The 18,281-nt window shown below is 46.0% G+C and overlaps 2 protein-coding genes across 5 annotated transcripts in view; one reads left to right on the top strand and one right to left on the bottom strand.

The window, feature by feature from the left end:
* The window catches only part of GIMAP6 (GTPase, IMAP family member 6), a 13,500-nt gene extending 6,620 nt beyond the window's left edge, over positions 1–6,880 (bottom strand). Inside the window, exons 1-2 of the mRNA XM_035029466.1 lie at positions 6,842–6,880; positions 6,459–6,620 (exon numbers count right to left, since the gene is read on the bottom strand). Of these exons, the coding sequence (XP_034885357.1) occupies positions 6,459–6,620; positions 6,842–6,880 (201 nt within the window). The remainder of the gene's footprint in view (positions 1–6,458; positions 6,621–6,841) is intronic.
* Positions 6,881–8,826: 1,946 nt separating this feature from the next.
* Positions 8,827–18,162, top strand: GIMAP2 (GTPase, IMAP family member 2). Of its 4 annotated transcripts, none has more exons than XM_035029469.1 (3): positions 8,827–8,869; positions 15,964–15,999; positions 16,849–18,162. In XM_035029469.1, the coding sequence occupies exons 2-3, from the start codon at positions 15,972–15,974 to the stop codon at positions 17,835–17,837; spliced, it is 1,017 nt and encodes a 338-aa protein (XP_034885360.1). In that variant the 5' UTR covers positions 8,827–8,869; positions 15,964–15,971; the 3' UTR covers positions 17,838–18,162. The 4 variants fall into 4 exon arrangements, 3 of the variants coding, with proteins under 3 accessions (XP_034885360.1, XP_034885359.1, XP_034885358.1); XR_004683614.1 differs by lacking the exons at positions 8,827–8,869; positions 16,849–18,162 and adding exons at positions 14,322–14,834; positions 16,139–16,228; XM_035029468.1 differs by lacking the exon at positions 8,827–8,869 and adding an exon at positions 14,421–14,637.
* Positions 18,163–18,281: the final 119 nt, after the last annotated feature.

Raw genomic sequence — 18,281 nt, 5'->3', positions numbered from 1 at the left:
TCAGCTGTTGGGCAAGAGGAATGGCGATGTTTTCTGTCTCCTGGGGCCATGTGCTCTTGTGAATTCTTTGTTTTTCCTTTTGGGGCCGACACATCGTAGGCTTCTGCGGACCATGAGTGGAGGAGGTAGAGGAAAGTGTCCACCGCGTAGGAACAGAGAAAGGACATGGCTTCTATTTTTCAGCAACCTGGGATGAGAAAGCTCAGCTCCAGAACTGCCCTGAAAGAGCAGCTGTGGGCTGTGGGGGGAACAGGAAGTGAATGGGAACACGCAGGCCAGGCCCTCCTCAGTCAGAAGACGTGCCGTTTGCATTTTGTCTGCGGTTTTGGTAGTGTGAACGGGAAGAACAAGAACACCGGTGTTGTTATTATTTTGATCCTGTACGAGGACAACTAGATCTCAGAGGCTTAGGGAGAAGCAACAGATGCTCCAGGAAATTTGTGCCAGGGGAATGATTTTTCACGGATCTCCCTTTTGTGTGAGTTCCCGCTTCCTACAGATAACCCATGGCTTCACCATCGTGGCAGATGCCTGTCGTCTCTTCCTCCCTCCTTAATTCCAACTTCCTTTAAGTATTTTCTCTCAGGACAAGGGCTGGAACGGAAGCACCAGCCCTTCCCGGGCCCTGAGTCGCCCGTCCTCAGATGGGGGCTGCCCCACCAGCTCCCCTGGGCCTCCCGCCCCTGGCACTGGGGGCCTTGGGACTTGTCAGCAGCACGGCAGTGGAGCCGATCCCTCAGAATAAATCATGTAGCCAATTCTTTATAATAAATCTCTTTATGTACGTGTATACACACACACACACACACACACACACGTCTGACAATTCCAAACTCTGAGTCCTATCTGAGTCTGGTTTGCTCTGTGTCCAGACTATACTTCTTGCTTCTTAGCATGCCGTGTGCTGACGTGCCAGGCTGGATGCGATCTACGGGATATTAGGAAGTGAGGTCACTAGGGCTATAGCACGAGGTGGTGTGTTCATCTGTCTAGGAGTCGGGCTGCGTTTCTGTTTGCTGTAGCTGTAGGTGCAGAGTTTTCGGTTTCCTCCGGCACTCTAGTCTCATTTCACTGCTGTCTGTGGGTTTCCCTAAGAAGCCCTTCTTAAATAGAGTTTGTGCTGTGCCGTTCTTTTGGCTTTAATTCACTGTTTTTACACCAAAGCCCTGTCGATGTGGTGGCAGGAATGGGTGGGGGGAGCATGATCTTGAAATTAAATCGCCCTCTCTTAGTGGGTCCATGATGGGCTGTGATCATCCCAATTTATTTACCTTTTCCTCCGCTGTGCCTGCTTTGAGTGAATCAGGTGATCTGATCACTTTCCACCTTTTTCTCCCCATTTGATTCCAGCCTCTCTCTTCTTCCCTCTTCTCTGGCCTTGATGGACTTCCTTTACTTACTTGATGCTTCATCCCACCTTTTTTCTCTGGAGCTGCTGTGAAGAACTGGAACCAAAATGTTTCTCCGGGAAGGTGTTCTATTATAAAAAGATTTTGATAAGCATTTTGGAGGTTTAATGGAGATTTGGAGGTTTAATGTTCACTATTAACACTATTTTCAATGTTTAGAGGAAATATACACGAAGACCATAAAAGACAAATAAATTGCATGTATAAAAAACATAAGGTGGATATAAAATTATCATTATTTGTAAGTGTTATGATTTCATATCTGGAAAAATCAAGAGAATAAACCAAGGGGCATTTGGGTGGCTCAGTCAGTTGAGCATCCAACTCTTGACATCGAGCCAAGTCATGATCTCAGGGTCCTGGGATCGAGGCTCACATCGGGATCCCTGCACATGCTGGAGTTGGCTTGAGATTTTCTCTCTCCCTCTCCCTCTGCGACTCCCCCTGCTCTCTCTCTCTCACACACACACACTCTCTCTCTCTCAAATAACTAAATAAATCTTTAAAAAATAATAAACCAATAAGGTCTCATACAATAAGAGAACTTAATAAATTGATGAATGCAAAATCAAATACAAACCATAAGAATTGACTAACAAACAGGAGCCAATTAGATATAACGTTTGATTTAAAAAATAACAAAAAGTAAGATGCCTAAGAATAGACTTGAAAACAGTGCAAACCTTCTGTATAAAGGAAACTTCTGAAGCTATAGAGCAAATAGAACTCTCGCATGATGTTCGGTGAAAAATATAAATTGGTAGAACCCCTTTGGAAAAATCTGTAGTACCCAGGAAACCTGAACATTACACAGAGTCAGTACTGAGCTATCCTCCCCGGAGGCACACACCCCGCAGACATTGTGCCTCTTTTCCAGGCAAGGGAATGCCTGTGGTATTTAGAGTGGTGGCACTCAGAAGAGCAAACCACTGGAAAAAATGTTAGTGCCCACCAAGGGGTAAGTGTTCTCACAAAGAAAGAAAGAAGGAAACATGGTAACTGTGTGAGGAGGTGGATAGGTTAATTAGCTTGATTGGGGTGAATATTTCACAATGTCCGCCTACATCAAATCATCAAGTTGTGTACCTTAAATAGATATAATTTTTATTTGCCAGTTTATTTTATTTGTCGAAGTTATACCTCAGTAAAGCTGGAAAATAAAATAAAGTAAAATGCAGGGGCGCCTGGGTGGCTCAGTCGTTAAGCATCTGCCTTCGGCTCAGGTCATGGTCCCAGGGTCCTGGGATCGAGCCCCGCATCGGGCTCCCTGCTCCGCGGGAAGCCTGCTTCTCCCTCTCCTACTCCCCCTGCTTGTGTTCCCTCTCTTGCTGTGTCTCTCTCTGTCAAATAAATAAATAAAATCTTTAGAAAAAAAAATAAAGTAAAATGCAATCCCTATCAAAATACCATGAACTTTTTTCACAGAGCTGGAACAAATAATCCTAAAAATTTATGGAACCACAAAAGACCCCAAATAGCTAAAAGAATGTTGAAAAAGAAAACCAAAGCTGGTGGCATCACAATTCCGGACTTCACGCTCTATTACAAAGCTGTCATCATCAAGACAGTATGGTATTGGCACAAAAACAGACACATAGATCAATGGGACAGAAGAGAAAACCCAGAAATGGACCCTCAACTCTATAGCCAACTAATCTTAGACAAAGCAGGAAAGAAGACAGTCTCTTCAACAAATGATATTGGGACAATTGGACAGCCACATGCAGAAGAATGAAACTGGGCCATTTTCATACACTATGCATGAAAATAGGCTCAAAATGGATGAAAGACCTAAATGTAAGACAGGAATCCATCAAAATCCTAGAGGAGAACACAGGCAGTAAACTCCTTGACCACAGCCGCAGCAACTTCTTGCTAGACATGTCTCCAAAGGCAAGGAAAACAAAGCAAAAATGAACTATTGGGACTTCATCAGGATAAAAAGCTTTTGTACAGCAAAGGAAACAGTCAACAAAATCAAAAGACAACCAACAGAATGGGACAAGATATTTGCAAATGACCTATCAGATAAAGGGCTAGTATCCAAAATCTATAAAGATCTTATCAAACTCAACACCCAAAGAACAAATAATCCAGTCAAGAAATGGGCAGAAGACATGAACAGACATTTCTCCAAAGAAGACAACAAATGGCCAACAGACATGAAAAAGGGCTCAACATCACTCGGCATCGGGGAAATACAAATCAAAACCACAATGAAATACCACCTCACACCAGTCAGAATGGCTAAAATTAACAAGACAGGAAACAACAGATGTTGGTGAGGATGCAGAGAAAGGGGGACCCTCTTACACTGTTGGTGGGAGTGCAAGCTGGTGCAACTACTCTGGAAAACAGTATGGAGGTTCCTCAAGAAGTTAAAAATAGAGCTACCCTAGGACCCAGCAATTGCACTACTGGGTATTTACCCCAAAGATACAAATGGAGTGAAACCAAGGGGCACCTGCACCCCAATATTCATAGCAGCAGTGTCCACAATAGCCAAACTATGATCCACAGATCAATGGCTAAAGAAGATGTGGTATATACATATATCGGCCACCAAAAAATGAAATATTGTCATTTGCAATGACATTGATGGAACTAGAGGGTATTATGCTAAGTGAAATAATCAAGCAGAGAAATACAATTATCATATGATCTTACTCACATGTGCAATTTAAGAAACAAGACAGAGGATCATAGGGGAAGAGAGGAAAAAATAAAACAAGACGAAATCAGAGAGTGAGACAAGCTATAAGAGACTCTTAATCATAGGAAACAAACTGAAGGTTGCTGGAGGGGAGGTGGGTGGGGGGATGGGGTAACTGGGTGATGGACATTAAGGAGGGCACGTGATGTGATGAGCACTGGTATTATACAGGACTGATGAATCGCTGACCTCTACCTCTGAAACTAAAAATACATTATATGTTAAGGAATTGAATTTAAATAAAAACAATTTAAAAATAAGGTAAAATAGCTGAAAAATGTTTGTAAAATGAAAACGCAAAAACAACATAGCCTACATTGTTGGATTAATTATACAGATTACATATTCATTCATAAATTATAAATTATACATGTATTATAAATTAAGTTATATTCACACAATAGAATACTAATAGCAGTGAGAAGACACAATTTATTGCTACACATGGATAAATCTCAAACATAATGGTAAGCAAAAAACAAAAACAGAAAGCAGATACAAAAGAATGCATAGTACATAATTCCATTTATATAAAGTACAAGAATGGCTAAAATCAATCTATGCTATTAGATGTTCAGTTAGAGGTCACCCTGGAGAGCATTACGGGCACCTCTGGGATTTTCTTTCTTTATCCGAGTGCTGGTTACACCTTATCTTACGATAGAGCCCAAGGGACCTAGTATTGTTCTTAAATATTGGAGTATTTTTAAAATAATGACATCAAATTTATCTCCCTTTTTCTGTGCAGCTTGGGATGATAAGACTAACTCAAGCTTCTATTTTTCATATGTTCTCTTAATTCTCTGGAGGAAGAACTATTATTCTAAGTAATACTTGCCCTGAGACATCCTAAGGCCAGGAAACAAAATGGCAAGCTAGAACCATGCACTAAAACCAGTTGGATATGGGGCGCCTCGGTGGCTCAGTAGGTTAAGTGTCTGCCTTTGGCTCGGTCATGATCCCAGGGTCCTGGGACCAGTACCATGCTGGGTTCCCTGCTGAGCAGGGAGCCGGCTTCTCCCTCTCCTCCATGCTCTTGCTCTCTCTTGGTATCTCTGTCTCTCTCCTTCTCAAATAAAAAGACAAATAAAGAGAATCTTTAAAAAAGCTCGATAATCATTTTGAAAATTCTTAAATGATAGTTCTTCCCAAAATAAATTTTTGAAGATCAGACTGGAGGTGTTCTCATTGAAAAATTTCAGTAGAAAAGAAATTGGAGCTCTTAGTGGAGCTCAAACTCAATATGAACCAATGGTGCAAAAAAGCAGTCACCAAAAGCAGCCCCTTTAAGTCAGGCTCTATTGAAGGAAGTCCAGGGTCTCTGAGTTGAACCGGCAACAGCTACAAGCTTATGATCAATTCCAGAGACTAGATTTGGGGGGTATTGCCAACGTGGACTGTTCAGAGCGGGGTAGCAAAGAATATGAAAGAAGCGCGTAAAATAATTACCGAAAATGAGGAAGGAACTGACTAAAAGTATCAAGACAAACATGCTTGGCAATTACACAGATGGGAAGAAGTTTACTGTCTGTTGATGTGCAAATGCAGGAGACAGACAAATGGGCACGTATTTCGGGGTTTCTTCACCACAAAGGAAAATCTAACCCAGGTGTTGAAAAATACAAGAGGGACCCCCCAAGGGGAGGAGACTAGAGTTGGAACAGAGACCTTGTACTGCTGGGTACCACCATGAGCGTTTCTGTAGGAGAGCAAGGGGAACCACTGCTAATGGACTTGGCCTGCTCCCTAGTTGATGATTCTGGCTCCGGTCTACAGGCGTGCCGTTTATGCGGGACAGGAGAGCCAGCTTTTTAAACCTCCCCCCTCTATCCTCAAAAGCATCTCCTCTATGAATCTGCTCCGGTGCTTCGGTTTCCAGCTCTTAACAATCACTCATTTGGGGTTTTATTAATTAGGACTGCAGAGAAGCACTGGTTCGCACACGGGAAGTTGCTTAGGGCCCCCCTGAGACGTGGTTGTGGGGCAGGGGGCCGGTCTGCGCGCAGCCAGCAAGGGCGGGCATGGGGGGCGCCCCAGTGGCCGGGAGGCTGGTGGCAGCCCCTCCGGGTAATCTGGACGTGTAGAGCCAAGGGTTGAATACTGAGGCGTCGGGTGGGGAAAACTGTGCAGGAGAGCACCGCCTGACATTTAGGGATTGCCTTTTCTGGTCTTCCAGTGGCATTTGCCAGTTTTGCTCCCATTTTCCATGTTTGCCTCCTTTTGCGTTGCGTCATTTCATGAAGATCCAATGGGACCCGGAAAGGGCAATTGCACACCGTGAAGCGGGAACAGGAACGGAAACAAACACACGGCAAGGACACGGTTATGTCCCTCACTTCCAGCGGGCCCTCATCCCCCAGGAGCTTGGCTGACGCAGTCACCCCAGTGCTTATCACCGAGTGGTTGAGGGTGCCCTTGGGCTGGCGTCGGCTCACCTGCTCAGTGTGCTTGCTCACACCCCAGGCTCCCTTCACTGGAGCCCACAGCTTGGGCTCAGGCTGGAAGGCAGAGTAAGGGCAGGAAAACTTGTGCCCACTGAGTGGCCGCTTGTTTGCTCACAAGAGAGTCAAAAGTGCTCGTTGCCTCTTCTGCATGAGGCCCTGGTGTGGGTTTGAGACTGAGGGGAAAACGCTCCTGCTTCACCCTCGCCAGCCCAGCCAGGGGGTTCAGAGCGGTCTCTGCGGGGCCATCCCTCCTGGTCCCTGCCCACCCCTCTAACCTGTTCCCAGCGCCAACCCCCATACGGGGTTGGGGTCATGGGTCCAACGTTCCAGCTCTGTCCTGTGAGGCGAGCACGACGTTATGGGACAGGGAAGACCAACTGTGGAGGAGGTGAGGGAGGAAGGGACGGTGAGAAGACACCAGGAGTGTTGAGGCACAAACGGGTGAATTTACAGCAACCAGCAAACGTTCTCATCATTCGAAACGTTTCTGGGAAATGGGCCGACATCGAGTGTATACCACAGACTTCCTGGAGATGCACAAGAAGAAAAACCCCATCATCTTGTTTAAGTAGAACACACAAGACCTGCTTGGCCATTCTCTGGGAGAAACCAAACAAACCAGCCACACAAACAGAGCTTCATTTGGCTGATTTTGCAAGACTACTTGACGTGGGTCAGTTCTTGCTTCTGCTTCTGGAAATCACAAGCAAAACCTAAAACTCTCGCCCAGAATAGTACCAGGGAACGAGTTGCCAAGTCCCTACCATTTCAGAAAACTCTCGTATTAGAAGCCGCCACAGGGAAGAACACCCAGCTCTGCGGTCTCCCAGTACCAGGGGCTTTAGAACCACACACCCTCGGTCCGCGTTCGGTGTGACTGCTCCTGGTTTGCAATCTGTCTTCTTGGTGCGTGCACCATAGACTTGTACTAAGTCCCACTGCTGCGATTCACTGGGTTTCCTTCTGTGATTTCTGAACTTTGGCGATATCTAATAAAGGGCTACACACTTGGGTGAGTGAGTGATGGAGAACATGTGTAAAGACACGACGTTACGTTGCAAAGAGGAGACCCCACGTTTTGGGGACATTGCGCAGACCCAGCCATGAGCCTGGGCTTTTCCCCACTGTGCATGCTCTCCCGCCGGCCGTGCCCCCGCCACTGAGGCTGGGGAGTAGGGCAGAACTCAGGGCTCTGAAGGGCACCGTCTGCTTGTGGTGAGCTGAGAAAGGGTCTGAGAATACTAGGAACTATTCTGTGCACACCCCGCCTCCTTGACTGTCTTGTGCCAAGAGGTGGATAGAGCTGACTTAATTTACCCTTAAATGTCTCCCACTCAACACTTCTCCGATGACCCTAGAAGTCAAAACCCCAGGACCAGCGGGCCAGTGGGCTTTCACCGGTGTTGCCCTGACAGGACGCGTTCTTCCAAACCTCCCAGTTTTGTCACTGTCCCTCCCCTGACCTGGTCACTACCTATGGTATCCCATTAGGGATCACTAGTCACAGGCACGTGCCACCGGGCTCCCTGCGAATCTGGTCAGCCCTGAAGGGGCTTGGTGGGCTGAGTCATGCCCACTGGGTAAGCCCGAAGTAGCAGACGACTCTAATGCCGTCGTAGGAAAAGGCCTTCGATCAATGCCACAGCCCTCATTTTAACCATAAAACGCATGAAGGGAGCCTCAGAGCCTCTGTGAGTCCGGCCCACCGCCACAAAACACATGCAGCCTAATGCCTATAACCTGCACCTCCTGTTCCTCAAACCCGTGTTCTTTCCACTCTGCTTGTGTATCAACGCAAGGCACATACGCCTAGGTGACAATGGGAAAGTGCCATGCGGGAAAACCAGCACCTCTGTGCTGAGGAAGAGTCCTCTCGTCACTACGTGATCACAATCGGGACCATGGCGCCACTCAGAGAAGGTAGGCCCTAATGTATCGATGGGAAGGGGCAGAGCTGATTGTAGAGGAAGGCTAGAAAAAAGTCCCATTGTGTTCATGCAGTAGAACACAGATCTGGGAGTTCATACACTCCCCTTTGTTAACATCTGTACAGATCTCTTGTTAGAAATTCCAATTCCTGTCATCGTGTGAAAATGTCTCATGCCCAGTGAGTCACGCTCAGAGGAAATGGGGACCCTGCAACCACCTCCCACCACCCTAGCCGAACGGTCTGCCTGAATCCTGAAACTTCCTCTGACTCTTGGGGAGGAAATCATTGCTTAGTCTCCAGATCAAATTACCTTCTGAAGCAAGTTCCTCCACAGAGGTGCTCAACTCAGAAAGGATAACACCTAAAAGTAGAGGTTGGCAATGGGCAAGGGGGCTGTGTGTGTGTGTGTGGGGGGGGGTGGTTGTATTTTGGTTGTGGCTGTATCTGAGAAGCAGCTTGGGCAGAGTCTAGAGTGGCCTTTCCAGAAGAGCCCAAGCTTCTGTCAGCTGTTTGTGAGCATCAGGACCCATCAGTTCTGGAATCTGTTCAGGACTGCAAGCCAGGACTGAGGGGAACAGTGTTCTAGCAGGGCGGGATACTTTAGATTCCCCGGCATAGGCCCCTCCTGGTATTGGGACCAACACTGCCAAAGGGACATTGTGCAAGAAAGAGAGAAATGCAGTGAGGTGGGACAGAGAGGCACAGACAAGAGTGGAGGATACAGGATTTGGGGAGTAAGAGAGAGGAGAGAAGGGACAGAAAAGGGGGAGTTTATGTAGATAGAAGGAAGTTCCCTCTTGTCCTGGTTTCACTTCTTTAGTTTAATCTGCGTGTACAAAGTCAAGATTATGCCGTTCAGATTTAGCATGTGTCTGTTGCTCAAGAAACCATCATCACTGTAGACCCTATCGCTGTAGCTCAAGGACCACAGATCACTGGAGGATGTGTTTTGGCTACACGTGGTTGCTGATGAACTCTGGGCAGCTAAAAATATTGGTGGGGGTGGGGGTGGTGTTTGGGGGCAAGGAGGGAGAGGGCAAGTTAGAAATAGACCAAATAGACCAATGTCTACCATTTCGGTGGGTAACAATCAGACTGGGGATCTGGTCACGAGTTAGACCTGCAGAGCTCATGCCTTCTAAGACGCTGCCCTTCTGAGGGCTCTGGGCCACAGACTACACCAAACGCATCTTCTGGCTGCTATCTGAGCATGTGAATCTTCAGCTCTGCTTGAATGCCTTTGACCTTCTCAGTCTCTTCCCTGGGTGTTGTTTTGTTTACCTACCCACTATCCCGGGTAAATTCTTTCCTCCTTGGAGAGGAACGATAGCTCTAGGGTGGTGGGCTGCAGACAGGTGTTTGGACAGAGGAGTTTCAGTCACTTGTGATCACACCAGGTGAGATGGGTCTCTGCTCCCTCGGAGGACAGAGCTTGCCTCAGGAGCTTGTGGTTTTCTTGCACTAAACCACAAAGTTATTTTTCAGTCTTGGCAAAAACACCCAGTAAGCAGGTTCTTTTCAAGATACAGTTGAACTCCGCAAGAACAAGAAGTAAACATGAAAAGCTTTTATACAGAAATGTTGGTGAGGAAATGAAGGCAGGCAGGGTCCGGAGCACAGAGGAAGGTGTCAGGAGATAGATGGGGGTCAAGACTCAGAGTGCTCACCTCCGAGGTCACGGCCAGGGCTCCTCTCCAGCTAGCTTTAACCGCACCTGTTCTGTTTCTGTGCACTAAGGCGGGGGGAGGGGGAGGGAGGCAGAGGACGTGATGCAGGACTCCAGTGAGGTTACCCAAAAGCAGATCATGTCAAGCACAATGAGGGACAGGGCTTTCGAATCCATTCTTCACACAGCCCACCGTACATCTGACTGTGACATGACCCCAAGGCAATCCTGCCGCGATTTTCCACTTTTCGTAAGAGAACTTTCAGGATCCAAACTCGATGACAAGTCTCCATACGGATGGTCTATCTCCAAACTCCCGCCTCATTTCCACACAATCAGACTTCCTGCCTCTGGGTTCTAGACATCCTGGCTTCCTTGGAATGAATACCCAAGAGAGCTCCACGCTTTGACTTGCCTCAAAATACGCTGTTTCTTTTTCCTTCAATCCCTCCAGCTTCTACTCACTCTTCAACTTCAGCTCATACGATGTTACTTCTAAGAAGTTTTTCCCGATTACCTCCCTCCCATCAGTGTAGCTTATCCCCCAGCGCACTCTACACTCTCCTTAAGAACACTCACCACGCTGAAGTTTCTGTTCAGTGTCAGGCTTGCCTAAGAAAGGATGTCGTGATGGTGGAAGGGTGGTGATGGTAAAAAATCTTGTTTTCTTCAAAGATAGAATCAGAATTCCTCTGGAGCGGAATTCTCTGTTCAGAGAAACAACATGGCTATTACGTTTGGAGGGAAGAGGGGAGCCTGAAACCAGATACAGCTGGAACCCGGGCAATGGGGCAATCAGAGAGAGAGGAGCTACTCTCTTCTAGAGATGGATAAGATCACTATGAAGCAATGCAAAATCCTAATGTAGCAATTAACAAATAGAATCCAGCAATACCTTAACTGCTAGGCAAAGAAGGATCAATATCAGGAAATACTTTGGTATAACTTGATGGATTATAAAGCTATGAGGCCACATAATCTGATAATCCCTTTTGCTATTGAAAGGTAAGTTGTTAAAATTCAACAGCTCATAATCGGTTATGTTTTTAGCATAGTAGAATTTTCCATCTGAACCTCGAAGCATCTTGCTCAATGAGAATCACTGAAGTATTGCCACAAAAGTTAGGAACAGCATAAGGAGGCCTCCTGTCACTGTGATCATTTGACATTCTTCTAGATACTAGCCACGATAAAAGTGAACCATAATTGGAAGTTTAAAAGAAAAAAGCCAAGAAGAAGAGGAAAAATGATCATTTGGGGCCCCAGAAAGAACTCTAACAAACCAAGATCAAAATGATTAGCGTGGGCAACAAATATATAAGACAGATGTCAATAAAGAAAAAGACGGTTCCTATACATATGAAAGATATTCACCCACACTCATGTGGAGTAATGCATGAAAATCACTAAGATACAGTTTTTCAGTGATCAGATCGGCAGATACAATCATGAGGAAGGATATGCGGAAACTAATACAATGTTGGTGTAAGTAATTTGATGAACATTTTACTGTGGGCAATCCAGTAGTATCTATCAAAATTACAAATACGTGTACCAAGAGTCTAGCAGTGCTACTTCTAGGAATCTATTCGGGTGACCCAACTTTCTCCTGCTGTACAGCAAACCACTCCACACTCAGTGGCATAAAACAATTTATGACGTTCATGATGTCATGTGCTAGGAATTCAGACAGAGAAGGAGAGTATGACTTGTTTGTCCTACATGGCAGACCGGGGCTTTAGTTGCGGTGGCTGAAATGGCTGCAGGTAGCTGGGACACAGCTAGATGAGAGCCACATGGCTGTGGCTTCCTGGTTGTCAGCTGTGTGTGCCTAGTTCTTCTCCATGTTGCACGTGCTGGGGCTGGAACATCCAAGATGGCTTCTCCACTCCTTCACCAAGGGGACAGCACTCTTCTCCTGGTTGTTTGGATTACTAGTTCCTCACAGTGAAGTCAAGTCAGGAATTTAAAGGGAGTATTGGTCAGCTTTAATCCCTGAGAGAGTAGGGAGTTTGAAGAGCGGCCACAGTGGCTGTTCAGAGGGGTTGAGATGGTGTGGGGGTGAACTGGTGAAGGAGAGAGTGGAAGGACCCATGCCTCAGGCTTGCCCGTGTCCCATTCCAAGGAACTGGGAACTGTCTTCACATCATGGTACTTGATGCTCCAGAAGGGGATGATGGTGATCCATCCTCTGAGACTATAAACAAAGCGATGGAATAAAATTCAAAATGGACGTCTCTGCGCTCCCTCACTTGGCAGGATATGGCTCTCGGTGATGTGACACTGCTGGGAATCGAATCATTTAGTGGAATGCTCCTGTTGATGTCTTTTGTGTGGAGTTATTCTCAGAAAATGTACTGTAAACCCTAAGGAGCGATTGTGGAAGCAGCTGAAAAGTCAGCCGCGCTCCTGTTCTCGGGCTATTGAACGCAATGGCCCGGTAGGAGCAGGATCCCACGATCCCCAGGGGCAGGGCATAGGTTAGGAGCCATGAAAGAATGTGACCCTCAGTCCCCCTTCCGCACCTGGGGATTGCTAGCCCAAACGTCCCCCTCCTCCCTTATCCCATGACTTGCCTCCGTGTGTGTGGGCGCCTAGGGGAGGATGCAAGCCTGCCTTAGGCCTTCGAGATAGTTGCCATCCCTTGGTACTCCTTTCCCATGCCTCTGTCCTTGCTTTTCTGATAAAAAAATAAAGTAAAAGCTATGTGCAGAATTTAGCTGCCCCTGCTCTCCCTTGCAAAGGCAGCCCTGCAGGGCCGTTCAGATTGATGTCTGAGAACTTTATTTCGGTGCGTGACGACACTCTTGTAGGACTTAAAAGGTCTTTAAAAACTTTTAATTTAAAACTTTAGTTATTAATTCTTATGATTATACTGTGAGATTGGCCCTTTTTACAACTATGGGTGTCAATTTTATCGAATTCCTTGGTGGCAGGTCTTATGCTTTGTTAAGCTAACAGTTCTCCACACTTTTCAATGGACAAGTCACTAAATCTAACCTCTTCCAAAAGATCCAATTTGGTATTTTGTTTGTTTATCAAAGTTTGTCTGTTGTGTTGTGTCTGTCCTTTGCTTTGGTTTGCACTTATCTCTTCCATGAAACGTTGGAAGTCAGCAACAAACCTCAGGTGTGGATTGTTCTACACACTACCCCAGCCTTTGCTAGTTCATGTCACACCCTCTCAGTGCACTTCTTTATATGTGTGGTGAGGATGCGTCAGATCTGCTGTCTCAACAACTTTAATTATACCTACAGTTAGTTGCCATGCTGTGGGTTAGATCCCCAGAACTTAGTCAGCTTATAATTGAAGGCTTTTACCTTTTGGCCAGCAACTCCCCATCTCCCCCAATCCTTAGCCCCTGGTAATCACCGTTATAACTCCCTGTTTCTATGAGTTCCATTTCTTGTTAGGTTCCACTTCGTATTAGGTTGCACGTATAAGTGAGATTATACGGTATTTGTCTTTCGCTGTCCGATTTTTCTTAACTTGGCATAATGACCTGAGGTTTATCCATGTTGTTGCAAATGGCAGGATTTCCTTCTTTCTCGTGTCTGAACAATTTTCCATTGTATACACCTATCACATCTTCTTTATCCATTCATCCATTGACAAACAGAGATTGTTTCCATAACTCGGCTATTGTGAATAATGCAATAATTCAATACAAATAATAGTTTGTAGCAAGGTAGTGATGTTCACCCAAGTCCCGTGGCTCCCCTGCATTTCCCAGCCTCCCTTAGAGTGAGCTCAGAGCTCAGTGGATTATTCCTCATCAGTGGGTTGGGAGAGAAAGCCACATGTGGTCACTAGGAATCTGGGATGAAGGCAACATAAACTCCATATTTTCTCTCTCCCTGTTGTGCTGACTGTCACATAAATAAGCAGAAAGAGCATTTGAACGATTTCGACTTTAACTCTTTGGGTTGTTCTTCCGGAAAGTGGACACTCCCGATTATTACTGTAGACACTACTAGATCATTACTCCCCAGAGGTGTGTTCCCTGAAATGACAGAGCTGGTTAGGAAAGAAAAGCAGGGGGACTATGGGAGCCATCGGGAGTTATTTCAAAATCCTTTCAAGTTAACTCCCAGTTAACTCCCAGTAACTGTTAACTCCCAGTCTGACTCAAGAAATGGGCTTCTCACAGGTTCCCCTTTCTACATACCTTTTCCCTCTGCACAGCGCCCCGCTAGAGGTGTCCCCCCAACCCCCAGACCCATGCACTTGCCCCCCACCCCCCGCAATGATACTTGCCTTTAGAACAGTCACTGCCACCAGTGAGAATGAGGCTTAACTCCTGGGCGGGCTTTGCATTTGGGCAAACTTGTGACCCGCACGACACAGCCCGGGGCAGGAAGAGATCAAATCTACCAGCTACCCTGACGTGCCTGCCTTCCTCCCCTGTCCAGCTGAAATCATTCCAACACTGCTTTTTCACTACTGGCAAGAAAACGGGGTCCACACGATAGCAAGTAACTACTGATTAAATCTTCCCATTTTAACACAGGCATACGGAGGGGCTCTTTTGCAGCAGGGAAGCTCTGCAGACATTAAGGAGAGGAAGAAGACAGGCTGGGCTTTTGTTTTATTTTCTCTTTCTCTTTGAGCTGAGCTGGCAAGTCTCAGGTTTGAATGGGAGTCATCTGGGTTTCTTTGGACAGTCAATCAGGTAAGCCCACATTCATGAAAAGTTCCACAGTGTTGATTTCTAATTCCCAGGCTATGCTTGGGGAAAAAAAAATCTTTTTTAGAACAAATTTTCCCTGTTTTAAGGGAAGCGATTTAGAGTGGCTGCCTTTGGCTGAAGTACAGCCGGTTTACAAGACCGTAAACTTTGTACAGTTTTCGTTTACACGTTACTGGCAAACAGAGCTTCCTTAGCACGAAGCCAATAAAGAGTGCTAACTGGGAAGAATGTGGGCATTCACATGTGTTCGTGAGTCTTCTGTGCCTTGTCGCTTTGGTATACGCTGCCAGACTTAAGCAAGAGAGAAAAACCATCTGATGAAAATGAACGGATGTTTCTCACTGCACAGGGAAAGGGAATGGGTCCCAAGGCTTCTTCAAGCTGGCTGTTGAGGATTGAGGAAAATTCAAGTAATTGATGGATTGAATGAAATGTATTTCAGGCTTCAAGGATAGTGTACTTAATTCACTGAGTCTCTCACAAGAATTTCAAATGAAGGACGAGGTTTGGAGAGAGGCAAGAGCACGGGAGAGGAGGGAGCAAGGTGGGGAAAGCAGGAGAGAAGGAAAGAGAAGACTGAACCTCGCATCAGGGAAGGCCAACAAGAAAGGAAGGCGAGAGAAGGAATGGGTGAGGCCAGGGAGAGCAAGAGAGGGGCTGGGGGGCCACAGGAGGAAGGAAGAAGGACACAGAGAAGAGGTGGGCATGGAGACCAGGAGGAGGAGGGGCGGACAAACGAAACCTACTTCTTCTCCACTCACTGACTCACTGGGTGACTCTGGGCAAATGACTATGTCCCTGTAAGACAGGATAATTCTCTCCCCCATCAGCTATGTGTAAACAAATGAGGCGTGGGTGTGACAGTGCTGTAGGAATACAAGGGTCTTTCCTGATGCAGAACTAAAACAATTATCTAAATATATGATATCTATAATATATCTATATTCCCTGAAATTGCAGAGCTGGATAGGAAAGAAAAGCAGGGGCCACGGAAGCCATGAGAGAGTTATTTCAAAATCCCTTAAGGGTTAATGACTGTTAACTCCCAGTCTGGCTCGGGAATATATATACATTATATATATAATTGGTCTCTGGTTTCTCTGTGCCTCAGGAACAACAATGGACCGACACGAATGCGGTCACTCTGGTAAGTGACTTCTTGTGTGTGTGATTATTTTACCAATTTCTGTGCCAATTTTATATAAAAATCATGCAACCTTCTCTAAGCAAAGTATAAGCTATCAGATAGTTCCTCAGAGAGAATAATTTTACTTTGCTTATTCCAGTATTTCCCCAGTCCAGGCTTTTCACTGGTGGTCAAGACCACAGCCCAGCCCAGCGAGGTCAGAAGAGCCATCTCTGGCCTTAGAACAGAGTCAAGTTACTTAAGCCACCTGGAGATCGAACCCACAGTCGTGGCTACTACACATCTCTGATCTTCAGAAAATTTGTCTTGTACACAGCCAGAACTGGGTGAATCAGGCAAGCCTTGCATGACTAGATATGTTTCTAAATCCACATCGTCCCCCAAGTATGTTTTTCTATGATCCAACATGGCAGCATCCTGCAGTCCTAGAGAAACTGAGTTTTTTTTTAAACATTTATTTATTGATTTCAGAGAGAGAGAGAGAATGAGCATGGGAAAGTGAGCGGGGTGAGGGGCAGAGGGAGAGGGAGAGACAGAATCCTTGAGCAGACTCCCCGCTGAGCACAGAACCCTACACGGGGCTCATTTTAAGGACCCTGAGATCATGACCTGAGCCAAAATCAAGAGCCGGCCACTCAAACAACTGAACCACCCAGGTGCCCTGAGAAACAGAGATGTTTTAAAAATCACTGTTGGCTTGATTTGATTTGATAATGGAGTTAGCCTCTATTTTATAAATCCAATGTATTGGGAGACTACCTTTGCTCATAATGTGGGAATATCTCTTATTGTTAAAAGTATTCCATTGGTGTAACCAGTAGTCATAACGTAGCAAACTCGCTCTCACAGGACCATATATGAAGAACCAACGTGCCAGAGGATCAGAGCTGAGAATCATTCTGGTGGGCAAAACAGGAACGGGCAAAAGTGCCACCGGGAACAGCATCCTTGGGAAGCAAGCATTTGGGTCGCAGCTGACTGCCCAGCCGTTCACTAAGACTTGCAGTGAAAGTCAGGGAAGCTGGGGAAAGAGAGAGATGGTCATTATCGACACACCGGATATGTTTTCTGGGGAGGACCACTCCGATTCCCTGTGCAAAGAGGTGCAGAGATGCTACTTACTCTCGGCACCAGGACCCCATGTGCTGCTCCTGGTGACCCAGCTGGGCCGATTCACCGCCCAGGACCAGCAGGCTGTGCAGAGGATGAAGGAGATCTTTGGAGAAGATGCCATGAGTCACACAATTGTCCTCTTCACCCACAAAGAAGACCTCGAGGGAGACTCCTTGACGGATTACATCCAGGACACAGATAACACAGCCCTCCGCAAGCTGGTGGCAGCATGTGGGGGGCGAGTGTGTGCCTTTAACAACTGTGCTACAGGGAGTGATCGGGATGGCCAAGCGAAGGAGCTAATGGACTTGATGGAAGGCCTGATGTTGGAGAGAAGGGGTGGCCACTACACCAATGGGCTCTACAGCCTAGTAACAGCGTCAGGATGTGGACCTGTGTGCGAAGAGGAAAGGTTAAAGGATTTCAAAAGAGATCTTAGGAAGTACATGGAAAATCAGAGACGTTACTCCACCATGGCCAAAGCAAATTACCTGAAACAAGCCCTAATCAAGACACCAGCCTTTTATTTTTTATTTTTTATTCATTTCTTTCTCAAATTGCTAATTCTGTTATTTTGTGTATTGTACAGAATGTGCGTCTCGTTTTGCTGCTTTCTTTTGAGTGTATGCTGTTTCTTCTGTACCTTGCTGTTAATGATAGCCAAAATATTGCTGATAAGTTGGAGAAAGATCACTGGGCTGGAAGGAAAGACTCCTAGATTATAGTTACAGGTCAGCAATTATTTATTCATGACCAGATACTGGGTGAATCCACGTGCCTCCCCTGGAAAACGCGGTGCCTGACATCAGTAAATGTTTGCGATTCTGTGAAGTGTTTAAATCTTAACATCACTCTCTTAATGAACCGAGTTATTTTAACAGTTACTGTCTGCCTTGAAATTTAACACGAAAAGCGTTTAAAAGCTGTAAGCATAAAATTGCTCTGATTTGCAAATCTCTGAAGCCAGTTTTCTGTTCCTGGAAACTCCTTTTCTTCTTTATGATACTATTATTTCTACTGAATATAATAAAAACAACAATAAAACTTCTACTCGGTGTAAGAACATAGCAATAATAAATAAGCTGTCAAGTTCCTGAGATCCCATGTCTTTCACCTAGGCATAGTCCCGCCAGGGCCAAGGTCCCACAAAACCTTCCCCTGGGATGTGG

The sequence above is a fragment of the Mirounga leonina genome, unplaced genomic scaffold (genome assembly GCF_011800145.1).
Source record: "Mirounga leonina isolate KUSES-001 unplaced genomic scaffold, KU_Mleo_1.0 Mir_240, whole genome shotgun sequence".
Taxonomy (NCBI): domain Eukaryota; kingdom Metazoa; phylum Chordata; class Mammalia; order Carnivora; family Phocidae; genus Mirounga; species Mirounga leonina.
This window is presented reverse-complemented; position numbering and strand designations above follow the sequence as displayed.

Excerpts from the sequence above, each read along its gene's own strand:
- GIMAP2 (XM_035029467.1), top strand. The coding sequence starts at position 14,798 with ATGGGAGTCATCTGGGTTTCTTTGGACAGTCAATCAG. Across the intron at positions 14,835-15,963 it reads TTCTTTGGACAGTCAATCAG|GAACAACAATGGACCGACAC; the intron begins GTAAGCCCACAT and ends TCTGTGCCTCAG. Across the intron at positions 16,000-16,848 it reads ACACGAATGCGGTCACTCTG|GACCATATATGAAGAACCAA; the intron begins GTAAGTGACTTC and ends TCGCTCTCACAG.